Genomic DNA, 25,737 nt, shown 5'->3' with positions numbered 1-25,737 from the left:
TCATTGCATATTCTAAAAAGGGTCGGTTGAAATGGAAATCTGAAGCTGGTCTAAAATTATTACAATCAGTTAGACAAAATTGCTTGAAGTTACTTGTATCGGTTGCCTTTGCCTCGACAAATATGCCATCATCGTCAACATCGACAAGGCTAGTCCACGTTAAAAACCCTTTGAATTCGTCTCGAATCGATGCTCCAGTTCATGCATCCTAGAAAGGTGGGGTCTGAGAGAGAGATCAATTAGTCAAAATAATACGTTATAACAAAACCAAAGATTCAAGTTATGACGAGAGTAAATACCGAGAAGAATGACTTAAACTGGAGAAATAAAGAAAACCTATAGCAAACATATATATAGTTGAGTCATTTGCTAATAAACATGATAGAAACTGAACTGAGAAAATTGTTATAAAAGCATTTAAATAAAGAAAAGGTAAAAAAGAAAATATCCGGGAAATTTACGGGAATGCTCTTGACATAATGATCGATGATCGTGGTCTGTTCGCCTATTGAGTAAAATCATGACTTACTCAGATGCCCGCTAAGTGGTGCACAATCAGCTTGGTTAGTTTCCTTGATGAATGATACTATGATGGGACCCCAATTAATAAATATTTGGGATATCCGCAAATCAGAAGTAGGTGATCGAGTAATATGATGAGTTTGTAGAACCCGTGCATTAATTTGATTCGATAGACGAACAGTTAATTCATTAGTTGGGTTAATTCTTTGATACATCGGATATGGCTATTTCGGAGATTCAGAATGTTCTTGCTTGCAGCCTGACATCTTACCTACCATCTTCATTTCCACGAGAATCTAATTTTTTTTTATTATTTTTCTCTCTTATTTTTTTAATTGATTAAGGCATCCGAAAGTAGGGTTGATCCTGCTCCGGCAGGCCCGGCCTAGGTCAAACTTGGGCGAACCTGAGAGATAATCCAGTCTTTTCTGGGCCGGGCTTGATTAATGTCTGTTAATCCTCAACCCTTAATCCTTTTGGGTTTTAATTCAAATCTATCCGTCTATCTATATTATATTTTTTACACTAATTCTAGTCTTCTACTTGGTTTACTTTTAATCCAACTATTAATTTTTTTTAATGATTAAATACTGACGTAGAACGTATAGGTCACAACAACATTGGAGGGGGAGGGTGGCGAGAGGGGGACTTGCGGGCAGCCACCCCTCCCAAACCTCCTATCTCGTCGGCAAATGTAGAGGCCATCGCGACTTCAGAGAGGGAAAGGTGGCTGCTGATGACCCCTTTTAATTGACTTAATCAGTCAAAAGACCAAAACAAAGAAAAGGTAAAAAAAAAAAAAAAAAATAGCGGGACTAAGATCGATTTTTCCCTTTGTTTTAATTGATTTAGTTATTCTCTCCCATCCAGTTGTCAGAATAAGATTAGGTTGCTCCAATTTTAGTACTAAATAGAAGTCTGATCAATCCTCATGAAAAACCATATTCTATTGGCTTTTTATTACTTTTTCGATACCTTCCATTCGCATTCCCGATTATTTCGATCGCCAGGGACGTTCTCTTTCTTTCTTTTTGAAAGCTCAAGACTCCTCTCTCCCATTGCACGGCCCGCTGGGCTGCTTATCATCAATCCATCATTTTGCTCGGCCTATTTGTCTCTCCCGCTAGCCCGCGTTTGTTCAACAGAGAGAAGAGGTGTGGGGAGACAAGGCTAGCTCGTATTAATTTTTATGTAAGCCTGTAAGCACGAATTATCCAGTAATTAAAATTAATATATATACATTTCTTCACGTTTTTTTGTTTTAATTAGAAAAAGCGGTCCATAATTTTAGTATAAGAAAAAAAAAATAAGTACATACATGATAGTTTTATTGACGAGAATTTAGAACTTCTTAATTACATATAAAATTAGTGTGCCGCTAACTACACCAACTTTCTCTTCGCATACCCATTTTTTTTATTTTAGGAAAACAAGCCATTCTTTTGGGTTATGAAAACGAATCAATTAAATAAAAAAGAACTCCACGTGTTTTTTTTTTCTCAGAAGGTAATGAGACTAATTTTATTATTTTGAAGTGGGAAATATTTTTAATATTTTATTCAATCATGACGCGGCATCCTGAAAATATAAATAAATCTTTAGGATCTGGATTAATGCTTTTGCCTGCGCGGGCGTATGTAACTATGAACAAAATTAATTGTTTATAATATATATATATAAATAAATAAGTAATTAATATTTGTTGCTTTATTTATAGATCAATTTTTCTAAACCCATACCAAGAAAGGCTGAAAGAGACAGAATATTAATAAAGTCTTCAAATTTGCAAAAGCTTTTCCAACATCGACATGATTAAAGTCCAAACCTATCTGGCTTCTGGATAAGACGGAGGAAAGATGACTTGGACCGAAAATATATTTAGAAGAATTCAAAGCAGTGAGTCGGCACTAGAATTTGCATGCAAATTTAGGAAAAATATATGGCACCATATGGAATGCGACATCCTGCCATTTTTATGTGACCATTGGATTATTCACAAGATAATAAATAAAAATAAATAAATGAAAAGGTTCATCATCGGTTGTTAGGACCGCAAGGGCAGCATGCTCGCGGCACCATAGCATATCGTTGCAAATTAAACGGTACTTCTGAGCTTTCTATTGGACCTTTGACATAGATTTAAGGATTCAAGTTCTTCAGAGCCAAACAAGAAGGTTAACTCATGGAATTAAGATATTGATACATAATTGGCCTTCCCCAAAAATTGAACAATGAACTTATATACAAGTCTCTTTAGAAGATCGTCGCGAGTCTGTGGAGGGATCCATTCCTAGTTGAAGCTACCTTTTATATATGAACTTTCCAATATATGGCTATGTGAAGTGGTCCAGTATAATTAGATGATTTGTCATCATAAAAAGATAACAAAGAGAGAGAATTATATATGCAGACTTGCCCTCTTATGTCTTTACCTGTGAAGATGACATCTCATTGATTCTTTTCAGACTGGAGGAAATTAATTTTTTATTACGAGAATGATTAATCTTTTCCTTAATCTTCAAATGAGTTGGGCAATTAACTGTTTTGCCCACTAATGTATTGACTGATTCACCCAAACATACTTCTTTTTCAATTGTTCAAGAAATCCTCGCAAAATCTTATACCGTCTTGGGGTATGAATAACCGATTTAATGGCAATGAACAAAAAGTTTTTTTTTGTGTTAATTAATTAAATAATGTAATTCTTATTAATATTTCTTACTATATCATGATGAGTTGGAAGTATTTAAAATCTTTCAAATTATTTGTTAGAATTTTCTCTAATTACAAGACATATATATATATATATATATAGTTGGGTGGAGGACCCAAATACATCAAAAATAAAGTTTATCAATACAAAAATGGGGCATGTTAATCCCTGCAACATCACCAAATCAACAAAATAAGAATGAGCCGGGACGACAGATGTTAAGCCTATGAATTCCAATCAGAAGCATTAGCGCGTGATTACCAATTCGCATGCATGTTTTTTTTTTTTTCCATTCAATACACGTGCATGCTCCACCACCATCGATCATTACGGATGAAGCAACGAATTTATATCCCTGACAACGGTGTCAGCATAGCTCGCTTGAAACTGACTTGCGCTATTGGCTAAGACTGATCCCGACTTGACATCAACTTGGCTCTACAGCAAGACACTTCCAATCAATTTGGAACCACTGCACTACAAATAAAATTTTCCCGTTAAAAATGTAGATTTTATGTAGAACTCGGTCTTGTCTTGATCTGTTCCAAACAATAAAAGACATGCCTATAGAAGTTTCTAATTCTTAATGATTTGGACTTCTAGAATGAGTAAAAGTGTTACGCAAAATATTAGGGATACTTTCCGTGAATTAATTTCATGATTACTGGATCTAAATAGTAGTAATATTACATGATTCCTAGATCTAAATAGTATTATAACTACCGTTCGATTCTAGGATACTCTACAGACGATTTTAATCTTTCCGTAGGCACTAAAATGTGAAAAGACTCAACTATGGGCACAACGTATGGACAGCAAGGATCGCAAGATTTAACTCGTATTATATGTTGAAACTTGAAAGGCACTACACAAATAGGTTTCGATTTTTTTTTTTGGGTGAACTGAATATGTTTTCAATTACGTTGGTCCAACATCATGAACCACTCAAGGAACTTTATGCCTTTTTTTCCACCCTCATCGTCCAATTGTCCCACCAACCCCTATTGCATGATCCAATTATGAAATTGCACCTTTAACCCCCAGTTCACGAAACCTTGAATTGATCGTTGGACTGGGTGCTGATGACGAGTTGTCAATATATTATTGGTCCAAACTGACTGAATCCCAATCATTTTAACTTGTGATAGAACCATTTAAGACAAGGAGGATAATTAATCCAAGAAACACTTGGATTAATCCAAATTCTAAAGGCTACATGCCAAGTGATAGGAGAAATATTTTGGTCATATCACGGGAGGTTAATTCACTTCTCCTGACCGTTGGATCATTTAGGCCTTCTTCCTCTACTTTTTAGAAGATTCAATGGGAGGGAGTCCCCACTAGACCTCCTGTGCCTTGACCGATCCCCAAGTGATGATATAATTTAAAGTGACCTCAAAAACTTCCAATATTGGTGACTATATTACCTATAAAAGTTGAAATAAAATTGCTAAAAAATAATTATTAAGTTTAAATTAATTCATGTGTTTATGAGACATAATCTAAAACTATTAGTAACAACGCGAAGGGTAGAGTTCAATACTGGTGCATCAGTAAGGGTAATCCCGGGTCAGCTGGTGCGGGGGGATCACTACTCGATGAGGAAGGTCGTTGGCTAGGACGATTAATGCACAACATTGGATATGGGACTTAGAAGAGGTAGAATTATGGGGAGCTTGGCTCGGGTTTGCAGGTGGCTTCAACTATGGGCGTCGGAAGGATTATCTTGGAGGTAATAATTTCGCAAGTTGCGGCCAATGCTATTTCAAATGGCAAGCTTGCCGAAATGGCTCGATGGTTACAACGATTATTCAGGAGATTCAACAACTTTTGTCTAGAGAATGGACTGTGACTGTCCGCTACACTCATAGGAAAGGTAATTCTTGCACTGATTGACTGACAAATCAGGCGCAACATGCATCTTTCGGTTTACATTTCCTTACTGTTAGTCCAAAAGGGCTCGGTTGTTATTGGGTTGTTGTACTGTCTAGTTCTTAATATATGGGGCTTCGGTCGTGTATTTCACTGAAAAAGAAAAAAAGAAAATTGTTAGTAACTATTAAAGCCTCGTTTGGATTTAAAGAAAATTAATTTTAACTTTAACTTTAACTTTAACTCAACACACTACACAATAAAAACACACGTTTCCCAAGTCAAATTTATAATCACATCTCGTTTGTCATTTTCCATAATTAAAATCAAAATCAAAATCAAAATAACTTTAACTTTGAATTCAAACGGCCCCTTAGTGTTCACGCATTATTTAGAAAATACATATTCTTAAATGAGACCTAATTTGAAAGTCCGAATTTACATCAACGGTTGCATTGCTGACTAAAATTATTTGTCATCAAGACGAAGTTTGTTTGATAAAAAGCTTCAGTCCTTGGATACCGAAGTACTTGGACATGCTCACCCGCCTTTTGAGTTCACGCGGACACTTTTACTGTGACAAAAGCTCTAAAAGATGAACGTCGGAGAACAGGGACCAGCACTGTGCCTTCGACTCTGTGGACATTAAAATGTTGGTCCGTGATTCGTGACTCGAGAATCAATCGGATGCTTAAAAAAAAAAAAAAAGAGGGAGTAGGAAGGGTCAAGAGTGAATGCGCGGAACGCACCGGCACACCATCTATAGTGCTGTGCTATTTTAAGCAGCTGAAATGTGGGTTTGGACAGACAAGGTGGGTATGAACGTGCAGACAAACAGAATCATCTCATCTTCCCTCTCCCACTCCTTCCCCCCACCAAACAAAAAGCAAACCCAACAAAGATCTCGCTAAAATATTAATCTTAATCAATCAGATTGGTTTTGGTTTTGTCGGAGCTGAAGAAGAAGCTTCTGTCTTTCCCTGGAGGAATTCCAAGGTAAACTTCGAAGCAAGTTCTTCTGCTCTTCTTCTTCTTCTTCTTCTTCTTCTTCTTCTTATTTAACCCAAATGAAAATTCCACAACCCAGAGAAAAGATTTCTCTTCCTCTTCCTCCTCCTCCCCTTCTGGTCTCTGACCATTGATCTGTTCAGATCTCGAGATTGGTAGTTTGGCTGAATTCCTCTGAATCAATAAACAATCTGTTTCTTCCCCCTTTTCTTCTACCGTGTTTTTTTTTTCTTCTTTTCCTTTGATTGCAGCGAAGTTTCGAATTTTTTTAATGTTTGTGTCAACTTTGTGCATGTACCCACTTCTTAATTTAAGATTCTCTTCGTTTTGCCCTGGTGGGTTCAGTTCAGTTTCTTGTCAACGCGCCTAACTTGTTTAATCCGACCATCCCTTGTTTAATATTTGTTTTGGTCTGGAAGATGCCATAAAGAGGACAGCTGGTTTTCTTCGTCCCGGTCCTGATCACTGTCGTTTATGGTCAAAGCCGGATTATTTTGTTCCTTCTCCCCTCCTCTTCCTGACAGAGACCATCCTGAGGTTTATCTCCTTTTATCTGTGGTTTCAGCTGTTGATTTTGATCCCCGCAGAGCAGAGCAGCTTCTTGGCATCAGGTATATGACCCTGTCCTTTTTGCTTCCTTTGATTGTTCTTGCTCTTCCCTGATTGTATGTAAAGGGCTAAATGATGCTGTTGTGTTCTGGTTTCTTGATCGGTGAATACATCAGCATGTCTATGGAAAACCCACTTCTGTAGATTTTTAAGATCATGCAAAGCCTCTCTTTGTTTAATCAATTAGATGGATCCAAACGTTTTTGGACACTGGCTAAAGGGACGTGAGTTTCTATTGCTCGTGGGAACCCTGAGCTGCTGTCCCTTGCTGTCTTTGCTTATTCATTTGTGTTTTTTCTTGATGGGACTGCTACTGCCTTGATCTGGAACTTTTTGGTTCGGCCAGAGGATTTTGGTCCTCTATTTCAAGATGTTCTCAGCCGCCTGATTATGTTATTGAAGTTATACCGAGCAGTATCTGAGTGTAGATCGAGATGAAAGATCAGAATAGAAAAAAACGCAATATCTGATACTCCGAGCATGTTGACTGCAGGATCAATTTTTATTCTCAACCGATCATTTTCTTCAGCTAAAGTGATCTCAACTTGGAGAGTTCATAGCATTAAAAGGCTGAAACATCTTCCCTGCAGTATATCATGTTGGATGATTTCCTTTTCTGGGGTATATAGTTTTTAGTCTGTTCCTTGCTCAGAAAGTTTATGATAAACAGATTTCTTCTTCTCGATCCTTCTGCGAAGATTAACGTGCGATCGTCATCATTGCTTTTCTCTGAATCTCATCTTTAAATCATACATACATCTAGTAGCCATTTTGGGGCTTGATGACTGATTGTTCTCCTGGTTTCTTTCTGAAAATTGCAGCCATCAGTTAACTTACAGAAGATTTTCACTGATTCGAACTGCGAGAGGTGTTACCTTTTCAAATAGAATCAGATCGGCTTTCGGTTGACTACATTAGGAGCAGAGAAGTTGTATGAGAGCCATGTCTCTGATCAGGCCCAAACTCAACCATAAGCTAATGTATGTTTCTGAATCATACAGCAGCGAGAGTTACGACCCAAAATATTTCATTGACTCTTCACTAGACGAGACACCACAGCCGACTAGTTCTGGCATCTCAGAAGACTTACTTCATCCGCCGAAAAATCAGTTCGATGGTTGTCCATCTAACTCCGAGTCTGATTACTTGGAGAGTCTGAGTTTGGACTGTGTGGACTATGATGAAAATAAGATGAGGCTGAAGTTGCAAGAGCTTGAGAGAGTTTTGCTCAATGATAACGAGGATGTCGAAGAGGAGGATGAAATGTTCAGTGGCCCCGATCTCAGCATGGAGGTGGATGGAGAATGGGCTGATCAAATCAGGCCCACCAACCTGCACGACTCACCGAAAGAGTCTTCCTCGACGGACTCTTATGTCAGCAGCATCGGGAGCAGCAATAAGGAGATCTCTCAGCTACCTTCTTGTAGCCTGAAGCAGCTGCTAGTCGACTGTGCCGCAGCCCTTTCAGAAGGAAATGTCATAGAAGCATCGACAATGATTGAGGAGGTCCGTCGGACTGTTTCAATCCAGGGGGACCCACCACAGAGGATTGCAGCCTACATGGTAGAAGGTCTTGCTGCTCGAATGGCTGCATCGGGGAAGTACATCTACAAATCCTTAAAATGCAAGGAGCCCCCCAGCTTAGACAGGCTTGCCGCAATGCAGATCCTCTTTGAGATTTGCCCCTGCTTTAAGTTTGGGTTCATGGCTGCAAACGGGGCGATCATTGAGGCCTTCAAAGATGAAAAGAGCGTTCATATCATAGACTTCGATATAAACCAAGGGAACCAATACATCACGCTTATTCAGTCGATTGCCTCTATTTATCAGAAGAGTAATAAGTCGAAACCAGTCCTGAGGTTGACAGGCGTAGATGACCCTGAGTCAGTTCAACGGCCAGTTGGAGGGCTGAAGAACATTGGACAGCGGCTCGAGAAGCTGGCTGAGGCTCTAGGGGTTCCATTTGAGTTCTGGGCAGTCCCTTCTAAGACTTCACTCGTGACTCCGTCAATGCTCCAACTAAAACCAGGGGAGGCACTCATCGTGAATTTCGCATTCCAACTGCACCACATGCCCGACGAGAGCGTCTCAACCACGAACGAGCGGGACCAGCTTCTGCGGATGGTTAAGGGCCTGAACCCAAAGCTGGTGACTGTGGTTGAGCAAGATGTCAACACAAACACGGCCCCATTCTTCCCTAGGTTTATTGAGGCATACAACTACTACTCGGCTGTGTTTGATTCTCTTGATGCAACTCTCCCAAGGGAGAGCCCGGACAGGATGAATGTGGAGAGACATTGCCTCGCTCGGGACATAGTTAACATCGTCGCTTGTGAGGGAGAGGAGAGGATTGAGCGGTACGAGGTTGCAGGGAAGTGGAGGGCAAGGATGACGATGGCAGGGTTTACCTCGAGACCAATGAGCCGGCACATCAGCGACAACATAAGAGAGGTTATCAGTAAACATTACTGCAACAAATATCAGATAAAGGAGGAGATGGGTGCGCTCCACTTCGGTTGGGAGGACAAGAGCCTCATCGTCGCCTCAGCTTGGAGGTAAAGACGACGATGGCTCAGTGTTGTCTAACTAGGAAATTTTCTTGCCTGGACCAGTGTTTTAAGATCCCTATTCACCTGAGCAATCGCAGCACTAGATTGGTATCGGTCTCATTACAATGAAGACAGACCCACAACAATCGACTGTGGATTGCTCCGGTGTCAATGAATCGTTTTTGCATTTGGTTTACGCGAGAAGCAGTGCTCTAACCGTTAGTAGTGTAGGTTACAGTTTGCTGCAGTAGAACATGTAGCTGTACTTGTGTTTTCTATCTTTTGGTGTGGTTTCTGATGCATGCTGATATATACACATATATATATACATATATCTTTATGAGATGTGCATTGACTTGATTGCATAAAAATTATCAGTTGTTCTTCGAGCATATATGCTGCAATGAACTAAGGGCTTGTTTGGATGGGAGAGGAAGGGAGGGTGGGACGGGAAAGTTGTATAGAATTTAGAAAAATTCTCATATAATTTTTCCGAGTCTCCTTTTCCTTTCCTACGTTTCCCTCAATCCAAACGGATGGTAAAGTTAATTGTTGGCCCCTTGGAAGAAAGTTCTTGCCTTTGGTAGAGATTTGTGGCGGAAATTTTTCTAGTGTGTGTATATATACATGTAGTGGCTTTTCGAGGTAACATTCCTCTTTAATCATATGTAGGCTCAAGAGCCACCGGCAATCTCTCAGCCAATGGTGGTCGTCGTTGGGCCACCACTGTTCAAAATCTCCTCATTCTCTCTCTTCATGTTAGAGATCGTTGGAAGAGAGAGGGAATGGGAGATTTTAGGGTGATGGTGATACGATGCGGGCCATGACCCCGATTGAGGCCGCCAGCAGCATTTGAGCTTGCTTGAGACCTCACTGAGGCTGCTGGTGACCAACATCGGGCACCACCACCCTCTCTTAAATTCTCACTATGGTATAAAATTGAAAATTAAATGTTAAAATAGGGGTAATTTTGTTGTTTCGCTAAAAACATCCTTTTCCGGTCGAATCACATTCGAAAATCCTCCCCGGTATCTTGTCCTGTTCATCCTCAAAAACTGGATAAGGATTTGCAAAATCCTATACGACCTTATATCCGAACTACCAAACAGAGCCATAGGGCTTACTGATCTAGAATTGTACTTGGTGTTTCACAATCCATTTCTAGCGCAATGTTCGACATGGCTTTCCCTCTTCCGATGACCATCGAGAAAACCGGTTTAATATCATCAGACATTAAGCTCCTTTGAGGTTCTCAGACCTGATTTTTGATGGATAAATGCAAAAGCTGGTGAAGTAACCAGGCAATAAACCAGAGGGAAAAGGAATGAGAGCAAGAAGAGCTTCTTCACCAAGACGCAGTGAAAACTGAAGCACCTTAAGTAAACACCTAATAGTAATGAACATACTATGCTACTATATGTTTTCTACCTTTCCTTTTCCCTAAGAAAATTTAGAACGAGGGAGATAAAACTCGAAGCCCCTAAAGTATCCCATCTTCCTTGTGTGAATCACTTGCCTCCGAGGGCAGGGCTGTCTTACCTTCCAGCCCCCAACATCTCATCCTCTCAGGGACAATCTGGCAACCCAACGGTAGCTTCCCGGCCCGTCTCATGGTGATGGTTTCCATTCGTACTGAAGATTGTTGCTGAACCCACCACTGCCCACGGGCCCGAGCCCATTCATCATTTGATTCCCGAGATCTTGCTGCTGAAGATGATTCAAGCTTCCATCCCTAACCATTGAGCTCATCCCCACCCGCCCGTTCATGAGGGAGCTATTTGCCATTGCCGCTCTGAGCCCGTTGACCATCATTGCGGGCTGGCCCAGTCCCCCGCCCCCCATTGGTCCATATCCTCCATTCCTCATCAAGCCATTGGCATTGCCCAGGCCCGGGCCTGGGTTCACACCTGCAGCCAAAGGTCCATTCCCGCTCTTCACATCGTTCCCTAAAGAACCTGCACTCTGAAGTGAACCAGGACCCACAGTCTGCAGAAGCTTCTGCACTGAGGTTTGGTTCATAGTGTTCAGCTCGGGTTCAGCCTGTTGCATGGGGATATCAGGTAGAGAGTTTGCAGAACCCACATGGCTTGGAGCAGAGAGGACACCTTGGGAAGTTTGCAGGGGATTATTATTGTTATTACTACCTGACTGAGCAAGGGGAATGGAGCCCGAGGATCCTGAAGATTGATTTTGGGCCACACCATTGTATGGGCTGCTTGAGTTGCTCATGGAGTTCTGTTGCCTCGAGTTCATGGAGTTTTGGTGATGAATAAGACCTGCGATGGTGCTAGTGGATGACCCCGAAGTTGAGGCCGGGTTGAGTGGGTTATTTCCAGGCCCAACTCCATTGCTAGTTGCCGGAAGTTGCATCAGAGCGGATTGAGGAGAAGAGCTCTGAAGACCGCCATTCATGTTCGGGGATGCTGCTGCGAGCTGCTGTCTCTGCTGTGGCAATTGATCATCGGGAAGTTGGCCCTGCCTTGGGCCTACTGATGTGGAACCTGCCCTTCGAGGATACTTTGCCAAGCTCTCTAAAAAACCCATACAAAGAAGAGAGGGTTAGCAGGGGAGAACATAAGTGGCACAGTTTGGGTTCCGGACCAGAATAGGACGGCAAGGATCAATCATTAAAATCGGCAAAATATTTGGTAAGAGAACATTTACTCAGTCCTGCTCCTAGTACTAGTTATAAAAAAGATCATCAAACTTGAAAAGCTTTTCAGGTGATCATTCCTCACAAATTGGTGCGAGGTTAGATCAGTTGCCAAGGTAGTGCCCGCACAACAACACGCAGTCAATTAAAATAAATTGATAACGACGTGATGATCCAATGGTTTCCTCCACACCATATATCATCACAAGAGGCAAAACTTTTAATAGAGGAATTTTGTGAGCAGCTTACCCATAGGTCCCGTCATCGTTTCACTACTGTAGTCAATCAGATCTTTCATAGAATTAACAACTTCAGATATCTGCAACATTGGCCAGAAAGTGAAAGACCGTAAGTGATGGATCTCAAAAAGTGACGCGACCAAAGATAATAAAATGCATGAAGACCTCACTACTTTGATACAGATGTATAGCATTGCATGTATAGGAAGTCACCTGAAGACACCGCACATATCTCTTTGTATATCCCAAATCATTCACCAATGGCACTTCAAGAGCTTTTGCCAGTTGCCGAGCAGATGAAAGAAATCTAATTGAGGCCAACAGTAAGCAGATACTCATCACCACGGAAGTTTTCAGACATCAAAAATGAAAAATAAAAAATGGAAGCAAGGACATATTGAACAAAGATGCACTATTACTATGAAACTCACATGTTACAATTATTCTGCAACTCCGGGACTGTGGGTGCTGCATTTTGAGCGGCAGCCTGGTACTTCTGCGCTGCAGCGCCCAACTGACTAACCTGCAATGACAGAGAATGAATTATGAAATTAATGAATGTAAGATAAAATGCTGGTCTGCTTAACCCCTCCATGGATACTATGTGAGTCAACAGCAGAAGTTACAAGGTTTCAAATACATCTACGAGCTAACTCTCAATACATTGAGATTTATTTCACTGATACCCAATCTGGAAGAAACCTCCCATTCTCATTTAAATTTAGCTAAGCAGACAACTCTAGAGAAAAAATGCAGAAGATAATGACGGATATGAATGGCCACTTACACGGGTAATCTAGTTCAGGCCCTTAGAGAATTGATATAGATTTATTTAAATTATCTCTTTGCTAGTCGGTGAGTATTGGTAAATCTTCACCAATTACCGCTGATAAACTAGTATTGTGGTTAATGGACTTGCTCAATCCTAGGTAAGCAGCTGTACTGACTAAGGATTAATACTTGTGGAAATTGCATCAACCAGTAATCTTTTCATCATCGGTAGAAAGGGAACATAATTTAGATAACCTGAGGTATTAAGAGTCTTCGAGGGATAAGCTCTTCGTGGCGCCGTGCACAGAACTCCCAGGAACATATCTGAGCAAACCCAAGAAAGAGCAACACAGAGAACATTAAAGCTTAAATCCACAGAACTGAAGACCTCAAAGTGCAACCTCAAAGCAGCCAACTTTCAGAAAATTACCTTCAAGTCTGGAGAGAACACTACCCGAAGTTGACCTTCACGCACAACTCGCAGTTGGTCGAAGACACTCTCTTGTATTGCTTTTGCATAGTCCAGTACGATTTGTCCGGAAGAATTCGGGTACTCCTTTGGCATATCAACATAAAGAAGTTCTTCAAGGGTACCACTCTCATATTTAATTTTGAAAAGCCTTGGAAGGACCTCGAAAGTTGCTTCTGAAAGTACAAAAAAACATAAATTTTAGAAGAGAAATATACATGCAGAAGAAGTACATTGAGGACACCCTGGACAAGAGTAGCTTTGGCTCCAGATAACTGGGGATAATTTTACAGTTTTCCAATTCGTTTTCATCTCAATAAATAGTAAATTGAATTATAACTGCAAGACATTCTTGTTTAAAGAAAGACTATAGAAATCTAGGAGATTTTCCAGTACTTAGACAGACCCATAGCTCAGAAAGGCAAATGAAAACATACCGAAACCACGGCCCGGCTTTCGGTTGCATATGTCACAGTGCCATACTTCCTGTAAAAATTGCATATTTTTTTAAGATTAAAGGTATTCAAACTTTACACTGAAATATTAAGTAACAAGGGTCAAGCTTGGTAGGGCTGAACAGATCCAGCTCGACGTCATGGCTGGAAATGAAATATCAAACTAACAGAGAAACTTCAATAGTGAAATTTATCGTATTAAAATAGCTATCTTCTTGCCTATCAACAAACCTGAGGGAAAACTCCAGTGGTTTGCCGCCCACTTCCATACATAGAGACGCACCACCTCTTCTTTGCATTGCGAGCAAAATAATCATCCACAAATTTTCTCCAGAACTCAATATTGTTGTCCTATATAGGCACAAGGAGCGTCAAATAAGACCCAAAGAGCCTATTCACCCATAAAAAGCTATATTTGAATCAAATTATCTCATACCTCAGGCCTGTGCTGCTGTTGATACATGTAGTGAGTTAATTTTTTCGCACACATTCCGGGTTCATAACCTGATTTCACAGGCGATGATCTAAGGGCCATGTTTTGCTGCTGGAAGTGCTGGGGTAGCTGAACCCTCTGTTGAGGAAGCCCTTTTGCTAGCTGCTGCTGTTGTTGCTGTTGGAGCTGAAAGAATCTTTGCTGCTGCTGGAGAGCAAGTTGGGCAGAGGAGGAAGACTGCCTCGCTAACTGCATTAATTGCTGCTGTTGCTGCTGTTGCTGAAGAAACAGCGGTGAATCTGAGTGCTGTTGAGGCTCCATTTTCACAGGGGGGAGGTTCCTCATGTTCGGGGTTGGTATCTGTTGAGACTCCATTTTCATAGCATTCATGCTCTTCATTGACTGGAGCTGTTCGGTTATCATTTGTGGCTCCAACTTCACTTGCCCAAGCCCTGCTAGTCCCCCCATTTGTGCTTTTGGAGGACCAGAAAACTGCTGGGATACTGGCTGACTGTTCGAGAAATTTTGCTGTTCAAGTTGCCGAGACGGGGACTGATCAGGGATCATCTGATTAGAAGGATTTTGGAAATGTTGCCCCTGATTTTGTCCAGAGGTACTGGGGTTTCCCGGTATGAACGATGATGATGAAGGCATATTATAATTCATTCCATTGCCAACATTAGCAAGAGGGTCCAACTCAGCTCCGTGACCCACGTCTATAGCTGCTCTTTGACCACTCACTGAACTGGAGAAGACGGGATTAGCGCTGTTGTTCCCGAAAGATTGACCCAGAAGTGACGACACATTAGACATATTTCCGAGCATATTCATGTTACTCATCTGAGGACGAGGCGATACGAGAGAAGGGAATGTAGCTTGGGAAGGCACTGGACCGCCTTCTAACATCCCAGAATTTGACCGAAGAAGAGATGGTGAGACATTCTGGGACCCACTAATCGGGGTGGGTGGCCCTGAAAGTACCATTTTCCTATCCTCACTCTCTATAAACTAACTGAAAAAACCCAAACCAAAACACCCACTAAATTAGCAGCATTTAAACTAGAGCTAGTGAGAGCTCATAACCCGAATTGCAAGCTTAATATGGGAAGCATGTCATATACCCCGGGAGTAAAAGTCTTCACATTCCTCCAGCAAAGACACCGATTAGCAATCTTTGAGGTTGAGCTCTGGGCACTGAGTTCCTAAAAAACCAAGCAACGAGGAATATGCACCTAAGAAAATCCAAGAATTCTTCCACCTTCGGGAGATGATGAAACTTCAGCCGGTATTCACATGTATCTATGATGAATTTAGAACTAATATTAGAGCTGAGACTCTAAAGGAAAACTTTCATCAAGCTTTCAGCTGCCAATAGATTGTAAATGCGATTATTGCCAAATCAAACTCAAACTCTCCCCAAAATCATTGTAGCTAAACTCACCAGGGCCCCCATATTACCCATACACATTGAAAGGTTAAACAAAATTGAGCACAGCAAATATGGGAGCCACTCATTATCAAGAAGTCTAATCTCAAAGTGTAACATATGAACCCAAAAATTATACGGAATAACTTTAACAGATTGTAAACCATAATTATGATCAGGAGTTGATAAAAAGATAGATTTTTAAATGACAAACACAGCTAAACCCCAACAAGAACTCTTCCAAAGCTACAAAAACCCACAAATTGAACGTTTAAAGCGAGAGATAAAGATAGAAAGAAATTGAGCAGCCCCAATTGAGGACCCATTGAGCAGGTTAAGTTCAAAATTCAATAGTAAAAATGCAAACTTTCATCTGAACTACAGCAAGCCAGAAAGGCAAAAACCCAGTAAACTAAAAAGAACCAAAGAATACGATAAAAGATCAAGAACCCGACACTCAAGATCAATGATCCAGATATTCGGACAGGTGCGAACCCACAAAGCACCGAGCTTGAGAACACAAACAGAGACCCATTGAGAGTACTCACCTGCAATTGAACAGTGGGAGCAGAGACGGGCCGGTATTCTATCTCCAGTTCTTCACTTGGGGAGATAAAAAGAATCGATTGTTCTTCCTCAATCTGCTCCTCTTCTTCTTCCTCTGTGTCGGGTTGGGGCCGCTTCGGTTTCACTGGTGAGGCCTCTGTGCTGCTGCTGCTGCTGCTGCTTGCGCTGTATCTAGAGAGAGAAAGTAGAGAGAGAGGGGTGAGAGACAGGGGATGAGAGAGAGAGGGGCGAGAGAGAGAGTGTGTCCTTGCGGACGTCAAATATTTATTCGATCGGATTGAATTTTCTGTGAGTTCCCTCTTTACCTTTTCTCCTCTTCGTCTCCTCTTCTCCTCCATCAACTGAAGTCAAATCCTCTTCTTTCTGATTCGGTCTCTCCCCCTTCAGTATTTATATTTCATTTTTTATGTATATATATTTGTATAAAAATAAATATAAATAATCAGTAAAAAAGAAAATACATAAATATTTAGATTTATAAATCAGATTTCATGAATGTAAATGGTATGACATACTCACATTGGCCATTCAAGAAAATCGTGTACAGCAGCCATGACATAAATAGTCGTTCCCGCGGACATGGCATAAATAGTCATCGATATCTTAAGATTTTGATTTGCATTATAGTTATATATTGTGTTTTTTTTTCTTTATTTATTATATGTAATTTGCATAGATATAAATTTTCAGAATATATAGATATATATATATATATAGATTTATTTGTTAAATACATTGGAATCAACAAATATTCCATGCACTTTCTCCATTTACATGTTGAAGTTAATCCACGATACTGGCACTGGAGAGGGGGTCTCGCTTGGATGGGTAGTTCTTTCTATCACAGGTACCAAACTAGTCTTATAATTATAAGTACATTCTTATTTTACATTGCGACTTAAGCCACTGTTTCCTTTGGACTGCTCACTTAGGAGTGGACTATATATTTGCTGATATAGGCCATTTCTCTCCTCTCTCAATTAAGGTGATTGGCTTATGGTTTGGCATAACTTAAGAAACAATTATATGTCTTCTTTGTCTGACGATTTATGTCATGAGCTTAATCTTAATATTCGGATGTAAATTTGTGAATTACAATTCTCTCATTTTACGATATTAACTGGCTCTATTTTAAATTCGTATATTTAACAAATATTAATGCTAGAAAATCTTTTGGCCCAATAACTCTAGCCTGGACATATGTGTAGGCCCATCGTCTAGTTACATTAATAAATGCATATAAATCATTAAATACTTAATAACTAGAATATTACCCGTGCGTTGCACGGGCTTGTAATATACTTAATCTATTCAAATTTGTACCCAGCGGAAACAATTATTCAGATTTGTATTAAAATACTTTAAATGAAGAATATTATAATCGAAGCATTGCTATTTGATAAATTTTTATTCTTTGGTAATGTTAATAAAAATTTCAAATTATTTAAGGTTATAAAATTAACGTATTGAGAACACAAAATATTATGTTTAAGTTTTTTTACCAAGTGATTTGCTAATGTACATCCAATACTTTCAATTAGAAATTAAACATGTTGGTATAACTAAATCAATTGTAATATAAATTATTTAGTTTAATTTTTCTAATTATATATCACAAATAAATAAATAAAATGTAGATATACATAATGAACTATCCCGAAATTAATCTCTTTCTATCAACTTTTAAATTTTAATAATGTTTATAGATATGTAATTGTCATGAAATCATAGATACCTACATGAAATTATAACGAAAATTATTATTGATATTGAAATAGTCTTTCATAAGTAAATTCGCCACTAAAATTATTAATTTTATATTTTCTATAACAAAATTAAAAGAAAAATTAACTAAGTTACAACATATATGAATTTCTTCATTATCTCATTATTGATATAAAATATGCATATACTTAAATTTATATAATATTAACAAGAGCAAAAACCTAAATACAAAGTCTCTCAAAAATATTTTAGAGCGTCAGATTTTATAAAAAAAACTTATATATTCGGTGAATAAAATATCAATTTTTTCATTGCAAAACATTACATAGATGATAAATTTAAATTGATTAACTTTATATATAAATTATATTTATATTTTATCACATTTAATGCATGCATAAGTAATGTACCAATTCTACTTTACATAATTATTATAGCTTAAACGATAAAAATGTAGTCTTTACATAATTAATGTTCCAAAATTTATAAGATCCTGAAAATTTTCAAAATTCATATGAAAGAATATTTTTATGAATGGCAATATTTTTTCAGAAATTAAAAATGCATATAATATGAAGAGATTAAAAACTTCATTGATCATGAGTTTTATGAAAGTACATTATCTTGTGAGGTTGATTTTTACTTTTAATTCTTCGGTTCCAATGCACTTCATTCTAATTCCATAACATTTTCAATCTTTTTGAAAATAATATCATTAGTCTGATTTTATTTAATATTCTTAAGTATAGCTTATAATCCTTCTTTGTATTTTTTCCTAAATTTTTTATTTCTGATTGTAATTTAGGATCTTCTTTTGACATCTCGATTAAAATGTCATTATCTCTACAAATTGGTTATAACTTATAACTGGTTTTTAAGTATTATTATTATTTTTATGTTTGACTTTTCATAAAATCTTATTTTGTTAATAACCTATTATTAATTTCACTAATTTTTAATTTGGAAAATTGTGGTAAACTTCTTTTACTATTTTTGAAGTGTATCAACTTCCGACCAAGAAAAGTGCATCAACTTAAGCTTGGAAAATTGAATTTTTTTTTAGTGTATTAATTTGAGCTCATTTAATCATGCTCAAGTTTTTGTAAATTTCAAACATGAGCATTATTACTATCATTATTATAGATTGCAAGTCTTCTTTTACTATATATATATATATATATATATAGATTTTATTATACAAGCACACTTAATTTAAAAAAAAGTAATCTAAAAATTATTTAGAAAAAATATAATTTCTAAAAATAACAAGATAAATAATTTGTAATTAAAAATAACAATCTACTAATATGCAATAAGCATGTTTAAATATTGAACACTTTTGAAACAATAAAAGATAAATCTATATATAAATTTTCAAAAGTAAGAATTTGCAAGAAGAATTTATGATGATAGATGATTTGCACTTTTTTTACAAAATAAGCATAAGTCATCTATTATAATTTTTTAGAATTTGATAAAAAGATGTACTATGTTTTCTAAATAATACTATTTTCTTCATCCATATTTGGTATTATAATTCATTTTCAATTATCCTTAATTTGTTATTGTATGCACTAATATTTTAAAATTTTCAATTTAAGAATATATATAACTTAAAAAACATTTCAATGGTGATGTCAAAATTTTTAAAAATCCATCTAAAAATAACTCCTCTAATTTATAGCCTCTGCTTAGCACGGGTACAAAAGCTAGTTTTATGAAAAAGAAAAACTCTCACCTTACTTACAATTAACTACCCATGATCTTCATGTAATGGACAATTTAAAAACAAAATCAAAAGAAAAAGCTAAATTTAACTTAAACTAAAATGCAGACTTATAAATACTAACTTTCAATTGCGCACGCGCTCGCTTGATAATCTAGAAGTTGAAAGTTTGATACTTAGTGGGATTACCCGTGCCACTTTATTAGATATTAGTGTTTCTATTTCATTGTACTAGAGCCCACGTGCCTCCATTGTAACCGAAAAAAAAATACTAATTTTGCTCAATAACTAATTCATATGAGGATATAACATATATCTTAGAAAAATAAAATAATCCATAATTTAGGGGGCAAATTGTATGTATATCTTTTCTTTGGCTCAATTTTAATTTCCCTTAAATATTCCATTGTACTTCACCGAAAAATAGTCCATTGAAAATTCATTTTAATTTATAAAAATAAATAAATTTAATAAATAAAGAAAAAAAAAGAGAGGCATAGGAAAAGAGAGGGGCAGTGGGGAGGCCTGAAGACGGCCATCACGGTGTAGGTCTAGTCGTTGCTAGTGTTAGAAGGCATTGATGCAGTCTTGGAGGTCAAAAGCGTCGGGCCACTCAACATGGAGATTCCAAAAGCACCTCACCCCCTCAGCCTCCCCCCCACAAGGTGGCCATGAATAAGATGATTACAAAAGTATATGCTTCAACTTTCGTTTTTTGTTATATTTAGGAAATTATATTAACGAAAAAAAGTAAAGTACAAGCTGAACTAGTAACTGCAATCATTAACTACACAAACAAGGCCATTGTCTTAGATTTACAACGATTTAGGGTTCCACAATTCGTCTAAAATAATGTATCAAGCAAATTTTTTTAATAATTTTTTTAAAAAATTAATAATTATTTCTCGTTATGTAGTGCGAGGTGTTGAGAGGTGAAAAAGGGTTATCTCCACACACGCAAGAAAAGAGAAAATATGAGGGTTTATATGGGGCTTGGAGTTGAGATTACAACCTAACAGCTTAAATTTTTGGGTTGTAGATAAATCCAAATTCATATAAGTTCGGTAGAAATTTAAAATAGTATAATCGCACAAGTTACACACCCATATGGGGACTCACATCACACCAGACCCAAGTGTGGAACTCGTGGCTAAGTGAGTTTCGGGTCAATGAAAGCTCGGCTCATAGTTAGCTTGACGCCCCTCGCTCGAGTGTGGAAGAGGAAGCCCATCTTGAGCTAAAGTTAAGCCCGAGTTCAAAAGAGAGCCTCGGGACGGCTATTAAGAGCATGTGTTTAAGGGCATGTGACACATGTAGACAAATAGTAAGAATGACCACACAGTGCCATATGAAGGCGGGCCTTGGGAGAATCAAAGCAGCATTTCTCTCGTGGTCATAGCATCGGTTGCGCTTAATCGATCATCATGCGCCCAGTCAATCAACATCTTCAAGTAAACCCAGGTGTTGGCAACTACTATGGACCCCCTCGAGATCGTGGTGCAACGCATTGGCTCCGTGAGGACAACTAGTGGTTCCACCCTTGCACACTCTTGGGACCTCTCCCTAGCATGCCTGGCAATTCACTACAAGAAAAGCTCATATTAGAGTGAAATTTGTTTCTAAGATCTCATTATTTGCCTCTAAAAGTGAAATTTGTTTCTAAGATCTCATTATTTGCCTCTAAAAGTTTAAAAGACAAATGAGTAAATTGTCTCATTTAATTACCAGTATCGTTTTAAGTCTATAAGGGCAAATTAGTAACAATTAATAAAAGTCACTAATTAGTACTATTATTGTTAATTAAATTTGCCTCAAATAAGGAGATATAACAACAAAATTTGTGACAAAATTTATCAATTAAGGACAATTGCAATTGCCTCCTATAGCTTTTAAAAACGAAAACTACATTAATTATAATATCGCTCATATCTCTTATATTACATCTTGAGCCCGACTCGAACCTTTGATCTCTAGCATAACAGTTTTAGCCTCGCCACTTACCATTTCATCACCAATGCATCTTTGATTTGAATTACAAATTCAATTTATATCTCATAATAATAAAATGTAAGACCTCTATAAATATGTCAAATTTAAAAAACGATTAACATGTAAATATGATAGTAAATCAAATATTGTGCATATATTTCATTAAATCTTTTTTTTCCTTTGGATGGTAAATTTGAAGATTGCATTTATATTATATAAAAACACAATAGATGAGGTAAAACGCACAAAAATATTAGCAACTATTTTTTAATTTAATATTTGCATAATGTAATCTACACTTACAAATAATAAATGACATCTTTTATTTTAGAGAGAATATTTTTTAAATCGTCATCTATTAAATTTTCTATGTCAAAGTAAAAATAATCCAATAAACTTTGACCATTAATCTAATTACTTTGTAGATAAAAAATTTTAAGTTGGAGGCAAATGTTTATTATATTTAGAGGCAATTGTAATTTACCCCTAAAAGAATATATGGGAGGAAATACAATTGGATTTAGAAGCAACTAAATTTTCTGCTTTCTAAAAGTAAATTTAGTGACAAACTTTCTATACGTCTATACTTATATGTTTCTAAAAGTTAATTTTTAGAGGCAAAAGAATTATTTTCTTCTAAAAATTGTGATATAGATTTATTATCTATTAAAGTATAAATATTTGGTGATATAGAGACAAATAAAATCCATATAAGAGGCATATATTATATTTGTCTAAATATAAGAGTTTTAGAGACAAATTTTGTAATTGCCTCTTAATATTTGTCTCTAATAAGGGTATTTCTTGTAGCGCAACCATCACACCTACCACGTGGAAGCCATAGGTTGAACATAGAATTTAGGTGGAACAGTCATGAAGTCCGTGGATTGCATGAGAAAAAATGTGATTTTTTTTTTCAATTGGGTTATATATATCATAGATATCCTTATTTTAAACAATACATAAAGTAATCCCTGATAGTCTAATTGAGTCCCGATTAATCCAGTCGAGCCGTGTCAACCTACTAAAGGGTAGAACTCTCATAACCTGAATTTTATGTATTCATAAGGATTCAAACACGAGACATTGCTTAAGTGGAATGAGTGTCGAGTCACTTAAATCAATCCACGTTGGTGTATATATATATTTATATTGCTTATACCCGATGGTATATTTTTCCAATCACCAACTCCGCCTCTTCCACACCTCTCTGATTTTTGTTCTTCTCTCTCCTCGCTCCAAGTCCGACCACTGAGCTTTTTCTTTTTTTTCTAATTCTCATTGTCCTTACTAGTTACTGATATCTTAATAATTTTTAAAATAAATATGCTCCCATTTCGAAAAAAACAAGCAGTATAGATTATGAAAACAACTTCCTTTTTTCGGTGTGCACAATAATATTTGGAAGTCCAATGAATTTTGTCTAATGTAGTTCGAGTTTATTTGACTCTAAACTTCTCCTAACGTGAATTTACTCCATTCACAAAACTCGAACCAAGACCTTATTTAAGAGAAATAAGGACTTGATTCACTTGAGCTAACCATTGTTGGTCGTCTTTAATGGGGATTTAATTTTGCAAATTGAGGTTATATTCACTGCCTGGGTAGCAATGGTCACGTATTGTATAATAGTAATAAAGAAGATAAAATTGTGATACTTATTATATATCAAATAACAAGTTTATCAAGCGGTTCAACGTTTATTCTCTTTAAATAAGGTATCGATGAAAATTCAAACTGAGAGAATTTTTCTCTTAGTAAATTGACCCGGCTCGAATTGAATTAGTTAAGACTTATTGAACTTTCAGATAACATGATACATACAAAAAAAAACTATTTGATGAATGAAAAGCATGTCACTAGCATAATATAATTAAATATAAAATATGCAAAGGATGGGGTAGTATGTAAAAATGAGCTTGAAAAATAATACAAGGAAAGAGTATCAAAATACAATATTATTAAAAAATATATTATTAAAATCTTATAAGTTTTTTCAATGCATTTGTAGACACCTTTCTATTTTTAGATTTAGAAATTTGCCTTATGTTATTATTTTTTTTCTCTCCTGAGATTTTTGCACAGAAATCTCCATACATTTTAATTCAATCGTATATTTGGACCAAATAGTAGGGTGTAAATAGATTAAACATAACTTAATCACAATATTGTTAGTGAATAAATAAATAAATCACGCCGAATCTAAAATGGTTATTCTGTTAAATACATGATTTATTTATATATTAATCAATACCTCAGAAATCTTTAAAATATAGGTTTAAGAAGTAGCGCATTTATTAAATGATACCCTATTTAATAAGTAAAATAAGCATATGTAATTCTTGAACTTCCGGATACCATGATTCACACCGAAAAATAAACATATGTAATCCACCTACGAGAATATTGCTAAAACTCATGTTGATTCAAAGGTTATTGTAACAATATGTAATAGAAAAATTACTTAAGAACTGTGCCTCGTACTATAATCAACAATATCATAAAAAAAACTTTTATGAAAAATATTGCAGAAAATACCTTCTCATTCATTTTCCTGTGATTATCAAGGAGCTTTTTGGGCCAACTCAAAAATAAACAATGAAAATTACAGCAATCTATGTAAATATTTATTAGCAGATAGTTGATGAGTCGATCGATAATGAGCTGAGGATATGCTGAGAACGCTTATGTGAGGCTCTCATTGCACGAAGGGGGACTCCTCATCATAGGTCCCTATCTCGAGTCGCTGGCCTGACCCTGGCGAGATCATCACAATTCATCATCGGCCTCGACACATCGGTACAATCAAGTGGACACTATCTAAACACCATATAATTACCTTCAATCATATGTTAAACTATACTCTATGAGAAATCGAATATTTTCTTTCTAGAAAAATAGAATTATTAACGAGAAATAAGTCGAGACTGATGAACAGTAAATGTAAATATATAAATATAGCTCACCTTCTTGGCACACAGGACAGATCAATAGGACGGGAAGAAAATCTCAAGACAAAACTGGCACATTCTATTGGATCAAATGAAGGGTACAGTTACCTTTTGTCCGTTTTAACAGTCTCAATCATGGCCGTTGAATAGTCCTGCACTTTGCTTCAGTGCTTTTAACTATTTTCTACTTATTTCTCTTTTTTCTTTTATCCTGAATAATTTCCATATTCATGCATTTCTTTTTTCAATTTAACGAATTTTTGAATAAAAATTGAATATCATTGCCCCTGGCCCTGGATATACAGTTGTATGGTAGAATTTGCAAATGTATACGGTAAAAATGCTTCCATCATGTTTTGACTTTGATTACATCCATTGTGTCATACATCAGAACAGTTATCATCACCATAAATAAATAAATAAAAATGGAAAAACTATAGAGATACGGCAGCCGTAGGATTAGCTGGACACGATCTGTCCAAAATAGGGGCTTAATTGTCATCCCGTAGCCCAAAGCTATCTGGGGTTAGAAATCTTGAAGAGTAAATTGCCTAAAATGCCATTGAGAGATGAATATGTCTCAATTGCACACCGACTCATTTTTAAATCAAATTGAAGCCTAACAAATTGAAAGTTACATCAAATCAGCCATTCTGTTTAGATTTCGTGAAATCTCAAACGGAATCGTCTGACGTAATTTTTTATATTGTTTCCCCGTCTGACGTGACTTTTTTACTTCTTTATCTGTCTCTCTTAAGCATCTTAGACCTTGTTTGGTAACGATTCAGACTTTTTATTATTTTTTAAATGTGCCCCACCGGGTTATTGGTCATCATCTTTCTCTTTCCCTCTCTCACCCGGGTACTATTCATCGTGTTCCTCTCCGTGACTCCAAGGCAACATCTCGACATTGCTAAAGTCGACATCATTCAATCCCAAAATAGAAGAGCCAAAACTCCTAACCTCCAAGGCGAAGTGCCATTGCTTCGCTATGACAACTTACAAAATTGAAACAAAAAACCAGAGAGATTATTAACCAATGAATGAAACAAACAATCCA

The 25,737-nt window shown here is 37.0% G+C and overlaps 2 protein-coding genes across 10 annotated transcripts; one reads left to right on the top strand and one right to left on the bottom strand.

Moving 5' to 3' along the window:
* The first annotated feature begins 5,899 nt into the window (after positions 1-5,899).
* LOC116188620 (scarecrow-like protein 1) lies at positions 5,900-9,662 on the top strand. Of its 3 annotated transcripts, XM_031518094.1 has the most exons (4): positions 5,900-6,103; positions 6,681-6,726; positions 7,218-7,345; positions 7,546-9,662. In XM_031518094.1, exon 4 carries the CDS (start codon positions 7,658-7,660, stop codon positions 9,281-9,283), a length of 1,626 nt encoding a protein of 541 aa, XP_031373954.1. In that variant the 5' UTR covers positions 5,900-6,103; positions 6,681-6,726; positions 7,218-7,345; positions 7,546-7,657; the 3' UTR covers positions 9,284-9,662. The 3 variants fall into 3 exon arrangements, with proteins under 3 accessions (XP_031373954.1, XP_031373952.1, XP_031373953.1); XM_031518092.1 differs by lacking the exon at positions 7,218-7,345 and having other exon boundaries at positions 5,901-6,103; XM_031518093.1 differs by lacking the exon at positions 7,218-7,345 and having other exon boundaries at positions 5,901-6,103; positions 6,535-6,726.
* Positions 9,663-10,522: 860 nt separating this feature from the next.
* On the bottom strand, positions 10,523-16,636 carry LOC116188619 (transcriptional corepressor SEUSS-like). 7 transcript variants are annotated; one of them, XM_031518085.1, is made up of 11 exons: positions 16,592-16,636; positions 16,268-16,457; positions 14,297-15,592; positions 14,092-14,211; positions 13,843-13,891; positions 13,367-13,581; positions 13,192-13,260; positions 12,597-12,688; positions 12,379-12,472; positions 12,176-12,245; positions 10,882-11,804 (listed from the first exon to the last, which is right to left on the bottom strand). In XM_031518085.1, the coding sequence occupies exons 3-11, from the start codon at positions 15,275-15,277 to the stop codon at positions 10,882-10,884; spliced, it is 2,613 nt and encodes an 870-aa protein (XP_031373945.1). In that variant the 5' UTR covers positions 15,278-15,592; positions 16,268-16,457; positions 16,592-16,636. The 7 variants fall into 7 exon arrangements, with proteins under 7 accessions (XP_031373948.1, XP_031373945.1, XP_031373947.1 ...); XM_031518087.1 differs by lacking the exon at positions 16,592-16,636 and having other exon boundaries at positions 14,297-15,332; positions 15,415-15,592; positions 16,268-16,537; XM_031518086.1 differs by lacking the exon at positions 16,592-16,636 and having other exon boundaries at positions 14,297-15,305; positions 15,415-15,592; positions 16,268-16,537.
* Between the last annotated feature and the right edge of the window lie 9,101 nt (positions 16,637-25,737).

Source organism: Punica granatum, chromosome 8 (assembly GCF_007655135.1).
Source record: "Punica granatum isolate Tunisia-2019 chromosome 8, ASM765513v2, whole genome shotgun sequence".
Lineage (NCBI taxonomy): Eukaryota > Viridiplantae > Streptophyta > Magnoliopsida > Myrtales > Lythraceae > Punica > Punica granatum.
This window is presented reverse-complemented; position numbering and strand designations above follow the sequence as displayed.